Here is an 18,703-nt window from a genome sequence, read left to right on the forward strand (position 1 = left end):
TGCTCACATCCATTGTTTGGTCTCCTGAAACATTCAGTGCACCAGTGAATGTCAGTGGGTGCAATTTTTTTCGCATGGAGGAATTCAAGGATACACCTTTTCTTCATATGCACTTCCACGTCAGATACCATTTTGTCAGACTGCCCCATTGCTGCCATCTGTTGCACGGCAAGAAAATATAATGGAATATTGGCAGGGAAGTGCAGCCCTGGTATAATGATCACTACTAGCTACCATTACATGGTATCTTAAATGCATGCCTGAGTGAGTCTGAATTTATTTATTTATTAAATTTGGTGCTGTAGAGTACACAGCATCTAACTTCTACTACCTTCTGTGCTATTTTTTAAATAACACATCAGATACTTCTCACCCATTCTAAAGGAAATTGCTTTGGGCAGCTTAATAAATAAATAAATAAATAATATTCAATTATCTTTTCATTTTTCTAAGTGTTAATCATAATTAGGAAACTGGTTTTTAAAGGAATAAAAAGGTAATTATAATGAAGATTCACATTTATTTGATGGAACCTGCTTCTGCTGTTAAACTCAAGCACAGTGATAATAGACATGCAAGTAGTAAAATACTGAGGTAAGTTCAAAAGACATGATGACTCGTGCCCAGTAAGAATTTCATCTGAACTGAGTCAATAATCACCATGTAGCTTCTAATGAAAATTTAAAATAGGGAAAAATAAGTTATACAAATCCCCAAGAAATCCCAATAGTGCTCTCTGTGTAGGCATCAACAAACAAAAATATGCTGTGATGCAGTTAAAGAAGGAAAAAGAACACACTTTAAATAGCACCATTTTTAAAGCCCCAAATCACAGGAAGTCTTTTTAGAGTTTTTTCCTCTTCAATAAGAGTACCATATAAGCTGTAAATGATCCAATACTCTCAAGGTTAATTTTCAATTTTCACAGTGAAAGGTTACTATTACATTCTGACCTGTAAATTGCATCTTTCTCCTAATACCCTATCATCTCATTTGTGTCCCTTTGCAGCTAGGACTTAAATGTTCTATATTTGGTGACTCACATCTGTTTAATATTTCACTTATGCTTGGCTTCACCAACCATTTGAACTGGCATTTTGCAGCACAGTCATTTTCGATTCTTATACCTGGCCTAGTGAACATATTTGTTCTCTTTTAAATTGATCAGTGCAAGTACCATAGCAGAAATGGCCAGTAATTCTCAAGACTCAAACAACTGTCTAAAAAGTAACTGAATAAACTGGAGAGTAATGCATTAAGTTTAACTCCTGTCATTCAGAATTCACAGTTAGACCTTAACAGTATCCCAAACAACACAGTCAAGTGTTGCCATTAAATATCTGCAGATTTTAGAATATGCAAATATTGAAAAGATTTATTTCACAGATGGCATGGAAATCCAAATTACCAATCTGCACAAATATGTATACAATGAATCATTCTGTACAGAGTTCAGAAAAAGGATTCTTGGATAACACTCTTCTTGCGTTTTCCCCTCTACACGTATATTCCATTCTCATTCAACAAGTTTCTGAAAACTTAGATTAAAATGGTCTTGCAATTCAGCAAACATCAAGAACCCTGAGAATGGCATGTAAACACAGCAGCTGTAGTTTCTACAGCACCTGACATACAAGACGGAGTCAGATAAAGCAATGGAAGGATGAGTAAAAAAAACTTAGCTGGAGATGCCACCATTTTGCTTTGATAAAATACAAAACATCAATTCTGATTATAAATATTTGCTGATAACCATTCATTTCTTAGTATGTGCAGATAAATGGATCAAGTCTCCTGTGTACCAGTTACGGACTTGTGGCCTGTGCCTCAGCTCATTAACCATGTTGGGTTCCCAGGACGAACCCCCCATGAGGGGAGTCGGAGAACTTCTATCATCTCTAACTTGTGATTTCCTCCTTGGTAGCGACCCAACAGGCAGGAACAGTCGCCCACCTCTGATGTGACAGGCTCCAAGTAACACTTCCACATTAGGAAAGAAGGTAGTAAACATCTGCATAAAGATCTGACAAAAGTACTGAGAAACATCTTGTTCAGCGTTTCTTACCTCAGATCTTCCCGATCCTATGCCCACTGATGGGGCCCAGTTGCCCTGTAGGCAGTCTCTCTCATTAGAAGCCACCAGACCTTAACAGCTGCCTCAGTTCACAGCCCCAAATACTAAACTTTTCAATTATCATAGCACAGATTGCCAAAATAAAATTCAGTGTCTTCCCAAGGAAACTCTGTCAATTAGTGATCGAAGCAGTCTCCCTAACCTGTTTCATTCATCCCAGTAGGCAGAAGTAGCTTCTCTGAGTATGACTGTGTGTTCAGCTCAGTTCTCTGAGGAACATCTGAGACAAAAGGAAACTTCAGCAGCACTCTTGTTACAGCTTGTTGGCAGCTCTGCATGTAAATTCAATGGCTTGGGGATGATCATCCTGTTTGCTTAGCTGTTCCTCTACTGAACTAAAAGAATTCAGTTTATAAACATATTAGGCAGTTTCTAGAAAGTTATATAAAATACACAAGACTTTTAAATGACAAAGATGCAGTTACCTATTCCATCAGTGATGAAACACAATCACCTAATAAAGGAAAATGAATAGTTAGGGACTTCATAGGCCCCATATGGAGCACAAAACAAAAATCTTTATTCCTGAAGGCTCAGGACATTCTATATAATTAGACCATTAGACTCACCTAAAACAAATACTAATCAACAATTTTAAACAAGAAAACACTTCAGAAAACATGAGACCCAAGAGGTCACTAAAATTTTGGCAACTTTAGTTTTATCATAAGCCAATTCCAGATGATCATTTTTTAACTGATTCAAATGAAGTCATACCTTTACTTTCAACTAAGAGGACGAAATAGAGAAATACCTCCCTAAAAATAACAGAGAACTTCTCTCTCGAGCGATGTAGAATAGCTTTAAGCCATTCAATCAATAGGTACAAGAGTGCCCTTACTCAGCTCAACTCCAAGACCCTCTTTGAATCCTCCTCACCTGTCCCCATGACGGTGAATGGCTTGCACCTCAGAAGACTTTCATTCCCACTCAGGTTAACATCTGCCCCATCCTCCTCTGGATTACTAGGAAATACCAGCTATTGCCCAAGTGTCTAACTGTCTTTTATTTATGGCAATTGCAGTTGAGTCCTTTTGCGCCGTGTGAAAGATAACCACCTCTTGTTACTTGTCATCTTGGGACCCTGATGGCAGGAAGAAGTCCCAGTTGATGAATAATTGATATATTCACTTGGATAAAGAAACACTACTAAATCCTGAAGGCCTTCACTAACGAGTTCCATCCTAAAAGGTTGTTACTGCTAGGTCTAAGACCAAAAAATGCCCTAGAATGCTCTTGCTTGCTTTTCATACTACACCAGTCAGGACTGGAAGATACACATCATCACAGCTTACTAATGGCCCCTTTGAATTCTAGACTTTCCAGAACTTAGCTGGTCTAAGCAACCAAATACAGTAACTTACAAGTAGATTACATCTGAGTAAAATGCTTTTTACAAACAGAAACAAGTAAAAAATCCCACTCATCTTGGGTAACTTAAAATAGAGATTGGATTCTTATTCAACTGAAATATAATCTTTTATCAGTCCAGACAAATAACAGCATACTTCCGTGAAAAAAAAATATTTAAAACCCTATTTAGACTGAAATTGTCAGTAATTGCTCTCTACCTGAAGGGAGGTTGTAGTGAGTTGGGAGTCAGCCTCTTCTCTCGTGTAACTGGTGATAGAACTAGAGGGAATGGCTTCAAGCTGCGCCAAGGGAGATTTAGGCTGAATGTTAGGAAATGCTGCTTCTCTGAAAGAGTGATCAGGCACTGGAATGGGCTGCCCAGGGAGGTGGTGAAGTCATCGACCCTGGAGGTGTTCAAGGAACGTTTGGATTTTGTGTTGAGGGACATGGTTTAGTGAGAACTATTGATGATAGGTGGATGGTTGGACTGGGTGATCCTGTGGGTCTTTTCCAACCTTGGTGATTCTGTGATTCTGTGATACCTGAGTATGCCTTTCTTCATAGGAACAAACTTACTATTAAAGGTTGTGGTAAAGGAACAGTAAGAAGCCTTCACAGAGACTCCCCCTGGCTTTCACTTGGCTATGTCCAGTGCTGCAAAAGTCATTTTGCAGCGATGTTGCAACTGTGTTCAGACTTGGCTGTCTATTCTGCTGACCTGGTTCTGCTGCGGATTCTGGACCTGCCTCACCACTCTTCTCACAACTATCTGACTGTGGCTAATGCTGGGTATTGCTTTGGGAGCTTGTTCTGACTTTATGATGATTTCCTAGCTTGAATTCAGATGTGTCTTACCATCACGGACAAGTAGAGCAATGCAGACACTCAGCTGTCTCTGCCATTATGTGACCTGCTCTGCTCACTGCGCTTGGATATTGTGGGACTGCAAAACTCAGCACTGAGGCCCCTGGCAGTGCTGTCAGTTTTTGGCTTCCCTTTTCTTGCAGAGAAGCTCACCGCTGCTGCTCTCTAGCAGAAATACTAACAGCTCCGTATTTACAGAGTACTGCTAAGGGAATTTATGATCAACAAGTTGCCACCTTCAATATGCAATATTTACTTTTAATGCAATATGTTTTAGTAAAAGACCCACCACCTTACAGCTAGTGCTAGCTCTTTATCTCCACCTCATTCAGCAGTTTCAGGGTCCCCCTGATTTGTACCAACATTGCTTTTGTGGAGCCATGCTATGAACCTGACCACTTAGGTGAAAAATGTAAATAAAGCCTTTAAAGACTTTGACATAAATGAGCGAGCAGTTTGTAGGATGAGTGAAGAACTGTGGTTGGAAATTTAAGTTTTCACTGCTTAAAAGAATTCTCATGTAAGCAGTCTTCCTTTCAGAGTAAATTAAGGGCATGTTCATTTTAGACAATAGGATCTGCTTTCAAAATCAGTCTGCCATATAGGGGACACGCAGGCAATATAGTAACAATTAATGTAGCAATTCAAGTTAAGACTATTGGTATGATAACAGGGAAGTAGCTGGGAGCTTTGTTTCTCCACCACTTGAACAATCCCAACAGTTGCTCTTAGGGCTGCTCAACAATATGTTTCCAATGAGCATTGCTTTGTTTATATTTATGAACAATGATTTGGTAGTAAAAATTCAGTCTACCACTTTTCATCGAGAAAGTTCAAAATTAAAATAAAATTATTAACTTAAAATACAGCTTGATCATGTGAAAAAAACTGCTGATCGATATTCAAGACAAGCTATGGAGTAGTTATTCTTTGTAGGTCTCGAAGGTCAGGAAAGTGATGGTTTTATGCTACTGAGTGATTTGCTTTTCACAATACATTGACAAAACAACACAATTAGTCTTGCTTCAATAAGCACACACAATAAAATGAATTAAACAATACAACATGCCTCATACATTACAGCTTCAATTTTGTAAACACAAAAGCTGCTTCACTAAGGGCGTATCATTTCCCTGTCTGTTTTTAAATGATTGCCCACGTATCATTGTAATTAATTTTAGAAGCTCTCTTGACTTTGGACAGAAATGTTGGAACTAAATAACTGACCACATTTTAAGGTAGTATTTAAATATTCAAAATGCTGGATTGAAAATGCTTGAAAATACATTGGTGCAGGACGAAGTATAACCAATAAATAGCTGGTTTATGAGAGTAAGCAGTCATTAAAAATCGTGGCTGATCAATCTTTTCTGACCAAAGGGGAGCAAAGGTCTTCAAAGGCTCCTGTTCATAGCATGCCCCTGAATTGCTTTGGTCTGTGACCTTCGAACTCCATTGCTTTACCTACTTAGATTATATCCTTTTATGATTGTTCATTACATTAGGGTAGCTGGTCTTCTACAGATGAGCTGAACAGGCATCTATGATTGTTGAGTAAAAGACATTTTTATTTTTTTCAGCAAGTTCTAAGTGAATATTTATTGTTTGCTATGCTACAGCTGTAGAGGACAAATGACAGACAAATGAAAGTTTCCACTCTTTCAGAGAAAATGAAATATTGATCACTTATCATAAGAAACAAAGAGCCTGGCATAAGTAGGGTTCACATTATGAATACGAAATCAGTTACTTATCTCAGGTTGCTCTAGCAAAAGAGAAATACATCTTTTATGATGAATGTACCTACTTCTAAATGTGCATACCTTCTTTTAGTTATATTTTATCTCCATATGGATGTAAACATACGTAGATGCAAAGAATTTCAAATGAATTCAAGACGTTTCATTAACTGTATTTTGTGTCCATACAATGCTGAAGTGCTTCTTATACTCTTTTACATGGAAGAATAGTTCATACTTACACATTATTCTCTGGTCTTTATATGCTACCACGATAACATGCAATATTATATAAACAAGAGACAATTGTGCAGATAAGATCTTTCAAAAGACTGCAATCAAGCCAGTTCCATTAACAAAAAATTGGAGAATAAAGTTGTAACGTTGAGGAAGTACAATGCATAAAACTGGTTAAGTCTATTAAATGATAATGTTGCTTATTAACCAAATATGTTGTGATAGGTCAGTGATGAGGTTAAACAGAAAACATCAATTGAACCATTTCCCTAAATAAAGCTCCAGGGTGCAATATTCAAAGCACTTTATTCAATAAAAAATGCTTTTAAAATGGTACTTTGGTGATTGGGAAACATTGGCATCATCCGTCAACCTAACTGCAGTAAAGTTCAATAAGCTAAATAATGAACCATTTGCATTATTTTCCTTAGGCTCCAGTGATTTGCAAACACTGCATCAATAGGACTCTTTAAAAAATTATGATAAAGACCTGCTAGTCTTTCAACTCTTAGTCTTTTTGCTGTCATGATGCAATTTTTATGCTATTTAAATGCTTTCTGTAGCTTCATTGTTTAATATGACTCCACTTACTATCAATTTCTAATTGTATTAAACTACAGTTGTTCAATATAATTTTAGCAGTTTCTAACATTATATTAGAAAAACACAGGAAATGTAATGCTGTCAGTTCTAAACCATGTTCCCAATTTATCATTTAAGTTGCATATAGCTTAAATTTGTGAGTTGAGATGATAAAAAATCATTGTTAAAAATACCTGTGCATTCTCTTAAAACTCTTAAACGGTTTCTTTATTGGTGTCTTTCTTCCCCACTTTGCTTTTTACCCTGATTTCTGTATCTGTCATCTAAACACTCTATCAGATTTTCTTTCCTTTTTCCAAGGTCAAATTCTCTACTGTCTTCCTAGCGCAGCACCTGCATAATTTTCCAGTCTTGTAGATGTTTTCTTTAGCAAATATAGGAGGAGAACTGATATTTGAGGTAATATTTTCAGATACCAAACAACTGACTGAATACACAGAAGCACAGATGTAGAGAAAAGCAAGTGCATGAAAAAAACCTAAATCTCTGTCAATTGCACATCTCTTCATCTGCTTTAGGAATATATCACTGGCTATTAAAGCAGTTTATTTACTCTTTAGCTGTCATCACATCCTGTATTATATTTACCTTGCAAGCTCATTACACTAACGCATTTAGCAACTATGATTACCTAAATACACACATGACAATTTGTACATGGTCACAAATGTAAGTAAAACATCACACAACTACAGTAACAGATTATACTGTCAATATATCTCTGGAGTGAACAAATGCTCTGCAAGATTCTCAAGTCAAAATGCAGATCAACTGGTATAATATAGCACCACATTTGGCATCGTAGAGTTTAGATTTGAGCCAGAGAGAAGTTTCTCAGGTCCTACCTACAGTTTATTTTTAAAGTGGATGTCCTAACTGCCACTATTTAGGTCACTGAGAACCAGTCACTTCTCTGTATTTTGTAATTCCGTGACACTATGAACTGTGTTTGTAGCACTTGGCATACATGCAATTCCAGCTTCTTCTGCATAAAGATGGACTTCATCTTACGGCTTGCATTACTGAAAGTACTCATTATAAACTTGTTACTTTTATCAAATAGTTTGCATTTTGAATTGATAATATCTTGATAATATTATGTATGGTGATATGATTGATAAGCTAGCCATGCAAACAAGCTGTACACCAAGAGGAACAGGCCAAGATGACATTTATGGAAGAAATACTACCTTGTACTACATCAACTTGAAAAGTCAGAAGAATACACAAGCTTTCATGTACACACCATCTTCTTCACATCTTACAAAAAACTTATATTGATTAAGTCACTACATTGTTAGTGACTACATCACTAACAATACATTCAACCATCAGGCACAGCTAGAATTTCTTCAGAACAATGCTACTTCAATCTGTACACTTTCAGAGGCAAAGTGAACTCTGAGTACTCTATTTCCAAGAGTGCACACATATTTTTTGTGAGTGGACTATAATAATTTTTATGCTTACATTGCAGTATCTTGAAACTCGAGCTTTGCTGCTCTCTCGTAAGACCTTTCTGGATTAAATCTAAGGCAACCACCATTTCAGATTCTGAAACAGGACTTTTCAGGACAGTAACTTAGATTGAATTAAAGCAGTGGGATGTTGAAAATTTGGATTTCATTGCAAGTAAAATGCATGTTTTACTGAAAAACGGGTATTAAATTTGTTTTAAACTTCATGGAATTTTGACTGAACCCAGAAATTATGCAGCTGCCTAGGGTGAAGCTCAAGAAATTTTCTACAAGAATATTTGAGGTTCAGGCTTTCTTCCAGTTATGAATCTTTATAATTAACTAATTGGTAATGTCACTAGCTAATGTACTTGGTTGTCCATCATTCAAAGCTGATTTTCATATTCCCTCATGTGTATTTGTACTATAATCTATGCATGGACTAATGCTTTCAGAATAAACCTAATAACTTTAATTACAATGCAGCATTGATCGATCTCAAAGCACTGATTTCAGAGAAGCCTTAGTCAAATAACTGAAAAAGCCTTAATACAACTCTAGATCTACCCTACAACAAGAAAAGAAATGAAACCAGACCACAGTTAAGTTCAAAGAAATGCTTCCCCAAAACAGCTGCATAAGAGCTGTTCTGAAAGTAACGCCTCCTGTTTTATTATATTGTCCCACTATGTCGGAGGCAGACATTGGTGGTATGACAGTAGAGGCTGAACCTTCACATCAGTATTCTGTTGCCATGCCATAAATGGCAGCAGAGGGTCTGACAAAATTCCATCTGACATGGAAATCTGTATGAAGAAAATATGTGCCATTTAATTCTTCCTTAATTCTTGTGGGAAAAACTGCATCCAAGGGGAATCCATTCATTCATCAATGCTTGCTGAGCTTTCATGGAGACCAAACAGTGGATGTTGGCACAGTGAGGCAGTGGGTAGTGTGCTTCAGGAGTGGTGACAGCAACAGGAAAGACGAACTATGTTCTGGATGGCCACGCACAGCTGTCCCCACAGAATGAAGACTGTCTTGATCAGCTCATCTGCATGAATCATGAATTGGCTAATGGTGGTGACTATGTTGAAAAACAGTGTTTTGTAGTTGAGAATTTGCCCTATCAAACAGTGTTATTGTGCTCTTTCCTGGCTGTAGTTTCCACAGAAAGAAAGAGGAGGCATTACTTTCAGAGCAAGCCACATATTTCACAGTTCCATTCTTTTTAACTTAGTTAATCCTCTCTAGGGGGAGAAGATTATTTTTGCTCTTGCATACTAACCTCATCAGGGCTGGAAGCCTGGTAAGCTCGATTTTCATCACTGAAGTCCTGATCCACCTCTGCATATTCTGTTTCTCCAGACACACCAGCACGAGATTCGTACACTGGGGTGACATTGTGGCACAGTGCAATGGCCTTCACTGCTTCGTGTATGCGGCTGCTGACGCTCTTGCGGACTTTGGGCGCAGAAGACTGAGGTTTCCTAGAGGGTGTTGAACTTGTACTGTTTCCACTACTCTGAGAGTGAACCTTTAAGACCCAACACAATGAACAGTAAAACAGAGTTCAAAAATTGGAACAAAAAATAAATACTAGTATACACCTGCTTTCTTCTTTTTTACAAAGGGTGAAAAACTGTGAGGAAGCAGCTATTTATTTCATAAAACTCACTCTTTTTTTGACTTATAAAAACTTCCATCTACTTTTCTCTAGAACTAATAAGTGACTGGAAGTTCATCATCTCACCTTTATATTTAGATTTCAAGCAGCAGATAACAGAGAAACATGAAGTTAAAACAAGTATCCAATGGAAAAGGTGAATAGATTGACATGGACACTTCACATCCCATGCATTATTTTTAAAGAAGTACTGAAGTCAGCAACCAATTAATGAGTTTAAAAATACCAGAACAAGAGGTTCTGCAAAGGAGGAATTTTTAAAGATTTATTTATTTTTTCTTCTTTATCTTGTCATCTATGTACATTCTGAGATTGGAAACACAGATCCCATAATTTAACATCGGAAAAAACACCTTCTTTAAATCTTCAATGATATCTTTGGTATTTTAAAGAGCCCTACATTACTATGGAACAACAGAACAAAAGCAGGTATTATTAAGTATAACAGTTTGGACTAATTAAAAAATATTGCTGATTTAATTCAAGATCTATTTAATTTCTACACTACTGTAAATCAATGCAGTTAGTAGAGTATCTGCTTCTGCTGCAGGTTGGAATTTTTTTTGTTCTTAGCAGAGTGTAATCATTTAATAAAAAGATGTTGCTAAACGATAGTCTGACAAATATTTAAGGATATTATTGCTGGAAAACTGCCAAACTAGCACCACCTAAAACTGTCCTTCAGAAATGGTGTAGCCCCTGACTGAATTTGTCTTTTAAGATAGCACTGTATAATTCACTGAAAGTAACTGGCTTTGTTTCTGAAATCAGCATATGAAATATATCTATCTGTAATAGTAGAAAAGTCTTCTGTTCACTCCGGGGTAACTCAGAAAACCTCTCCAGAAACCATGTGGTTTTTTCCTCCTGACTGCTGTCTGCTGAACCGTGAACATTCTGCCCATCAAATTACAGTGCTGTCTAATAAAGGGTTTAACTTTCTGCTCATCTGGCACTGCTTTTCAGCTTCTGCTTTAAACCTCTGCATTTGCATTCTGCTAACGCTGATGCCATTACAGCCTCAAATAAATTAAGCTGATTTACTCCTTCTGAATTATGTTATGTTTATTGATGCTTGTATAATTTAATTTCACACAAATTCCATTAAAGATTATGCCCTCTATCACAAAATGCTTCCAGTGGGGAAATATAATCAGGTTATAATAGATTTGTGTGTTACATTAAGATGACAATAGTCTAGTAGGTCCACTGTAATAATAAAACAGAACACAAACAAGGGATAAAATCAATGTCACACAAGAATCGCTGCCTAGCTAACTGGCAGCTTCTATTACCACAGATTAAATAAAAACCTCACCACAGTTTTGAGATTGAAACAATTGTTTAATAGTTGCTGGTTTTGTTAAAGAAACTCCTTCATTTTTCTGTTTTAAATGGTTGTTAGCAACACACGTAATTAAAGCATTATTTAGACATTAAGTAGTGTTACATAAAAGCTGGGAAAAAAAAAAAAGAAAAGAAAAAAAAAGTTCCAAGAAAGTTCTTTTCATCATTGAAAAGCAAACCTAGATTTGGGAAATTCTTTCCAACAATTACTGAGGGGAAAAAGCTTTGCTTTTTGCTTCCTTTAAAAATTCCAATGCCAAATCTGCTACAGTAATTAAATCTTAATTAAGCATGGGTACCACTCATTAAATTTTACAATGAACTAGTAAAACCTTTAAGCAAATAGGAATTGCAAAAAAAAAAAAAAAAAAAAAGCAATTCTTTTTGGATGGAATATTTAACATTAAAAAATGAGAAGAGTGTTAATGAATATGCATCCTCTAGAAGACGACTGGCACTTTGTCTTCAGACTCAGTCCTATGTACGTGTGCTGAAGCTTATCAGTTGATACAGTTGATACAGTGAATATTCAAGCAATCTACTGTAAGAAAATGATGGTCAGATGATTTTTATAATCATTGTCAGGTAGTAATTACTTTCAGTAACCCATCCTGAACAAAATCTGGTTATCCGATCTTCACATCTCAGATCTCAGGCTTCTTGTTGCCTCTATTTATGGATGTATTTATAAGAATTAAGCTGAAATGAATTCCTTTTTCTTGGATAAATCTAAGAAGTGGATCTCTTGATTTGTTTAGATGTGAAGTAGAGAAATTCAAGTTACTAGAGACTAACAACAAATATTCATTGTTTTGTCTTTGCTTTCCTTTCTGCTTCTTTTTCCCAAAAGCTACACAGTACTGAGTCCAGATTGGTGTCAAACTTTCAAAAAACACTAAAAACGAACAAACAACAACAACAACAAAGCCCACAAACAAATGAGAAGGAAACTATAACTCAAAAAGACCACACAACTAAAGATTTTAGCCAGTTGTTCATTCTCCAGTACTTTGACACAAAAAATTCAGCACACAGATAAGGACGTCAGTCTACAAACTTAATTGGGTCAGTCAGTCATGTTCTTTATCCTGGAATCAAGTCCTTAGAGAGGTTTGCAGAAGGCCAGATTGGGAGATGCAAGTGATATTGGCAGAATTCAAACGTCCATCCCACAGCTTACCCACAGATAGACAAGGAGTCATAAATCTCTTCCCAGACCAAGTACTCATATACTAAAGGAACACCATGAACACTTTCTTCTGAACAAGTAGAGAGTTCTCAATTTTCTCTCTCATTTTACACTGTTTTCAATCTTATCTTTAAACAAATGTTTTTAAAACATTCAAAATATCCTTTTAGGAAAATTATGCCATCCTATGTTTTATGTTGATGTCTATTTTTTTACTTTTTTGTTATGCAAATTAATGTGGTTTTCACTGTCAATTCCTGATGAATATATCTTCAAAGATGTAATTACTGTTTGCTGTGTTCTGGGTATTTACTCGTAATTTGCAGTCTCAATAATGAACAGCTTACTCTGAGATGATTTGGCAGAAGAGAAAGTACACTGCGCAGACAAGTTAACACACAGTCCTACTGAGGACTAGAAAAGTAAAGTCCTTTATGCTGTGAGGAACTTCAGAATCAAGAGAGAACAACATATATCTTCCCCTTTCATCATATCTGTTAAGAGATATCTGCAAATGGAAGAACATCCCTAGCATCTCAAATTTCTTGACATGATCAGTGTTTCAATGCTGTACAAAAATCTCAATATGAAATGTAAAAAAATTATAAATGAGATACCTGTGAGTAAGAGTTTATAATATGACTCTGAATTTCATCCATTGTATCTGTTCCATAGGACACGGTACCAAGGTGGAGGCGCTTAAATATCATTTCATTCTGTGTGAGTGTTCCTGTAATAAAGAAGAAGTGCTTTACAAAGCAGCAAAAAAAGATATCTAGAAGGCTAGAAGAAAAAAACAAACTTTTTTTTTGGAAAAGAGCAAATTGTGAGTTAGCATCAGTTTCATTAATAAAGATGTCTGTGAAGAAAGATCAGTGTTAGTCATAGAACACTGAAGAAATCCCTGGTTCAATCTTCAAGCTGATTCTGCCAACAGAACTAAACATAGAAACAGATGAAGATATTTTCTCAGTAAAAACACAGAAAATGCAGTGACTCTCAAGCAGCAATGCAATTTTATACCATCAGAAATACTAAAAAGGAAAAAAAACCCTGAAACACAAACATACAAAAATCCAGCACCTTACGTACAAAATGAGATATGCTGGCAAACAGGCATGCTCAATGTTATCTAGAACAAGTCATTAAAGACTAACATCACTTCCAAATTTGACTTATTTGGCCTTCAAGCAGAACAAGCCAGAATGGATGAAATCAGTGTTCTCAGAACTCAATCCCCATTTGTGAGAAACTACACAAGTCACAGCTTGGCACCTTGCATCTACCTCAGCCAACACATCACACTGCTGCATTTGGAAAAGCTCTAACTGAGGACTGGAGCTTCAGACTTCCATGATGAAGCCCATGAGGCAACAAGGACACTGCTGCCTGGCTTCCCATGGGATGCTTGAGGAAGACAATTCTGATAATGATCCTTCTTAAAAATTTATTCTATCGATACTCAAAGAAAGTAAAATTAATTAGCACAAAGCTTTGGGTACTCCAAAAAAACAAACATGACTACATTCTAAGGATAAAAACAAACATACGCACGAGACTAGAGCGCCATTCTTGAAGCTTCTACAATATTTCTAACAGAGAGCATATGACAGCGTGCTCCAGTTTGGCATGGAAGTTTCCCCTTGCAAACATGAGGAACTAAAATCTCAATTTAGAAAAAAACCCCATAACCAAAACAAAAAGCTTAAATATTCACTTTGTTCAATAATGTTATTTGGAAATTTCTTGCAATAAAATTTGCATAGTGTTTGTTACTTTCCAGGAAGGCTAAAATCTTCTCGCTGCCCTTAGCTTTGCCAAGCCTTTGAATTAAAATAAATGCTCCCCAGGAGCTGTGAAACTAAATGCTACTCAAAAGCTGAGACAGCAGTCAAACCTGTTTCCCACTAGTTCTGTAACTGCTGCTTGGGAAAATTGAGAGGAAACAAAATTGGCCCTATGATTATTATATGGAGAGATTATTTCTTCTGACATCACTGAATCAGTTCAAATCCAAATCTTGCCTAGTGAGAGAACTGTAGATAGATGGAAGAATTTGTGTAATTCCCTCCCACCTCAGCAGAGGAGAAAAGCTTTTGAGCTGAAAAGCATGGATTTTTCTATCTTAAAAGAACTGTGAACCAATGATGGAGGTTCAGGAAAAATGATGAGAGTCAACAGCACATAAAGACTTAAACACTAGCAACCCTGATTTAATTTTTGAATCTTATACACTACTTAAGGTCAACATCCTTCCATTTTAGCAGCTACAGTGATAGGAAACATCTATGGCAGATGAAAGAAAGCTGCAAAAATATCTGTACCTGCTATTCCAAATTCTAACCAGTAGAATAAAAAACACAGAAACAATTACTTTTTGCTCGTGGATTTTCAAGGCTAGCCTAAGGCTTTCAACAATAGCCACGACAGATCTGAGGCTTTGTTAGACAAACATAGGTAGCAGCACTTATGAATGCATAAGTCCCCCAAATTAAAAATAAAAATATTCCACTAATCAAAATGGAAGTTAAAAGTCTTCCTGTGCATGAAAATTAAGACTTCATTTCTACATTCTCCTAATGAACTGAACACCAGAAAGGACAAAAATATTCCCAGTTACACAATCAAAATATTTCATAATGCCAATCAAACGTTACTACTTCAGAAGTTCTTAAATTTTAGTCTTCTGGAACGAATCTAATAAGCAGTACCTTGACAAAACAACACAACTACTTTATCCATAATATGTAAGTCCTTCAAACGTCTAGAAGTAGATTTTCTTATATAGCTCAACATAGGAATGAAAAAGGACACCAAAATAAGCTCAAGGTGATAAAAGTGCTTATGAACAATAGGAGAGCTTTCTATTTTTAATAATGCTTTCAGGATTATTATATACATCAGGATAATAATAAACCCTACTTATTGACACCATGCTTTCAGGATACTGCTAATTACAAAGAGTTATCAGATAAACAAAGCTACTTTAGAAAAGCTTCCAGAAATTATGCTAGTCATTGTATGACCTACTATTAATGTAACAGGTTAATAAACTTTGCTCTGGGATGCTGTGAGTTATTTCACAGGAAAATATCCTGACAAAAAGTTAGCATACAATTGCTGAAGAAAAATTTAGCACGTTCTTTAATGAAACCAACAGGTTTTTTTTTTTTTTTTTAGTCTAAAATTGTATCATTAAACACAGAGTAAAGCAGGCAAAGAGGAAATTAATTTCTAAGGAAAAAGTCCTGAAGGCATCATTCCCTGAGTGGCAACAGATGTGATTCACAACAGAGCAATAGAGTATTTTTTTTTTGGAGAAGTAAATGCAGATCTTTCTGAACCTACATTGCTAGATGGTAATTGAGACTAATACCAACAGTCTTACAAGGACAAAATAAAAGAGCAGGAGAATATGTACAGTAGAAGAATTAATAACTTTATCAGAAATTGAGAAAGTGAAGAATCTTCCACAAAATAGGTTCTCTACTTCAGCCACTTGCTTAAACAGATAAAATGTCAGTGTAAATTTGAACACTTCTTTAGAAACTTTAAGAGAAATCCAGACTTTTAATGAAGAAATTGTTGGCAACAATCTGGAGACAAATATGCCTTCTATAAACCCTGGAAAACATACGGTAAGAATACAAAAAGAAAATGAAAAAAACTCATCTTAAAAACATCCACAGAGTATGTCTGCTCACTCAACTGCTCCACTTGTGAACAGGCCATAAACATAACCACCATAAAACCTCAAACCAAACCACAGGATAACCTGCAGCCCACTAAGAATGAGGGCAAAGAGATTAGCTGAGATTTGCTTATCCTGAGCAGAAGTTAACAGTACTTGTACCATTGATAAAGTCATAAATAGCAGTAGCTATTTCCTCCCTGCCTTTTGCCTCCTGTCTGTTAAATCACATACAAATTATAGCAATATTTCAGAGAATATATCCATGTTCATTGGATACACAATGGATTTTCAGTAAATGATTGTGCAACAAAGTAAAGATTCCTTAGAATGATCTTGAGTGCATGTCTTGAAGCTCCCTACACATTTTTTTTAACTCCTCTCTCCGTAGTAGCTTATGTTGAAAAGAAAAATAGAATATACCTCAAAATATTAATTTTCAGAAATAATTAGTGAAATAATTACTCAAATAGTGCTTTACTCAAATAGGCATATTTAATGAAAATGCCTATATACCCTAACTAGGTTTTCTCAGAAAATCAAGATCCCATTGCTCTGTGCATCTGCTAAACTATTATATCTGATAAGTATCTCATTTGGTCCAAACACCCACTAAAATGCTAATTACTGAACGCAAATACAAGTCTGTGCACTAGTAAATAACTATGCTTGGAACACTGCACACATTTGTTATAGCTGAATAGAATCATAGAACGTTTGGAGTTGGAAGGGACCTTTAAGATCAACTAGTTCCAGCCCCCCTGCTATAGGCAGGGACCCACTAATACCAGCTGAATAGTTGTTGCGAATGGCAGGAGGCTTCCCATCCTAAATCCTAAGCGACAAAAATGTTCAGAAATACTGTCAAATATCTTCTTTTTTTTTTTTTTCTTTCAGACTTAGAATCTTTTTGTACACTGGGGAAGATATCGTACCCAGCCACCCTTGGAAACACTGGAAAATAGCCCTCCCTATATCTGCATCCCCCCCCACACACAACCCCATAACAGATGACTCCTTTCTGTCAAACTTATATGTGATTCAAGTCCAAACAACATGGCGTTTTGGGTAATGGATGCTATAATTAAAATGTGAGTCCTAAAAAACCTGTTGTTTTAGTGGGTGTTTTTAGTAATGGCTTTGTTCTACATGAAGATAAAAACTCCCTAACAAAGGGATTAATGTATTGCTTTAATAGGCTGCACCCTGAGTTAAGTTTTAAAATTTATGAGTTCTCTGCAGCATTGTTCTTTAAACAATGGCATTGTCAAATGCAACCAGTGAGAAGATTAAAGTTCTCCCACCAGATTAAGTACAAATTATCTGTCCTCCTGTTTCAGCATCATTTGTTCATTTATCACATAACGTCTAGTATTTCTGGTCAGTGTCAATATGCTCTGCATCCTTGCAGTTAACAGATGTCTTCTCTCGTCGAATGAATTACTTTATGTTTCACGCACTGGTGGCCGCAGATGTGTCACTATAGCAACATCATTAATTTCAGATCTTACCGGAAACATGCACTCCAATCAAACCTAATTATACCACATTGCTTTCTTGTCCCACAATAAGGAAACTATAATGCAATTATTGGGATAGTTCATTTTCTATTCTACTGTGGCAAATGAGAGAGCCACTGTGATGGACGCTTCTTGTCAAAAAGCTTATTGATGAAGCACAAACCCAATTTACAATCATACAAAGGACTACCTTGCAATTATGTTAGTAAGGCAATGCTCCTTAGACTCAACAGCTAATTCTCAATCATTTCCAGTGAAGCTTGGACCGCAGTATAAGATTTGTGCAGACCGCTCTCTGTATTTCCTTTAAATATTGAGAAAATTTTCATTTGTTTATATATCTTACTGGATGAGTCTTTTAGTCCTTTATAATAGCACCCACATGGATGGACAGATATAAAATTAGCTCTCTCCCCTCTGTTTTCAACAAGCAAGCGTACAGAATCAACTGGAAATTCAAGAGAGAAGGCTCCGAAACCAGCTCTCGTGAACAGTGTATAATCATGCAATGGCAATTCTGGATTAACTGCACAGAATCTGTTCAGTATAGTAGCAGCATGCTTTATGTTTATGATAAAATGCAGAGTAAGACCAAATATATTCGGGAAAGGAAAAGGAAAAAAGCTATTAATATACCCAGGTAAAGTGCACGCTGGTGTCATGTTTGCCAACATTTAAAATGTTTAAAAATTGCAGGACATTTTAGACAATTTAGAGCAATGCTTTGCATCACGGTCTCAGGAAGAGCAGAAGTCTGCAAGGCCACAATTAGTTTTCTGAAGTTTGTCAGGTCTATGAGACTCTAGACTTATTTTCACTTACAGAATTGCAGAATGTGACTGCAAGTGGCACGATGCAGCCTGAAAAAAGCAAAAAGCAGGG

The 18,703-nt window shown here is 36.3% G+C and overlaps 1 protein-coding gene across 4 annotated transcripts in view; it reads right to left on the bottom strand.

Moving 5' to 3' along the window:
* The window catches only part of ATP9B (ATPase phospholipid transporting 9B), a 153,955-nt gene that overhangs the window by 19,671 nt on the left and 115,581 nt on the right, over positions 1 to 18,703 (bottom strand). For all 4 annotated transcript variants that reach the window (XM_085220099.1, XM_085220097.1, XM_085220098.1 and 1 more), the window contains exons 14-15: positions 13,228 to 13,340; positions 9,676 to 9,924 (exon numbers count right to left, since the gene is read on the bottom strand). In XM_085220099.1, coding sequence (XP_085076225.1) covers positions 9,676 to 9,924; positions 13,228 to 13,340 — 362 coding nt within the window. The remainder of the gene's footprint in view (positions 1 to 9,675; positions 9,925 to 13,227; positions 13,341 to 18,703) is intronic.

Source organism: Meleagris gallopavo, chromosome 3 (assembly GCF_905368555.1).
Source record: "Meleagris gallopavo chromosome 3, MGAL_WU_HG_1.1, whole genome shotgun sequence".
Taxonomy (NCBI): domain Eukaryota; kingdom Metazoa; phylum Chordata; class Aves; order Galliformes; family Phasianidae; genus Meleagris; species Meleagris gallopavo.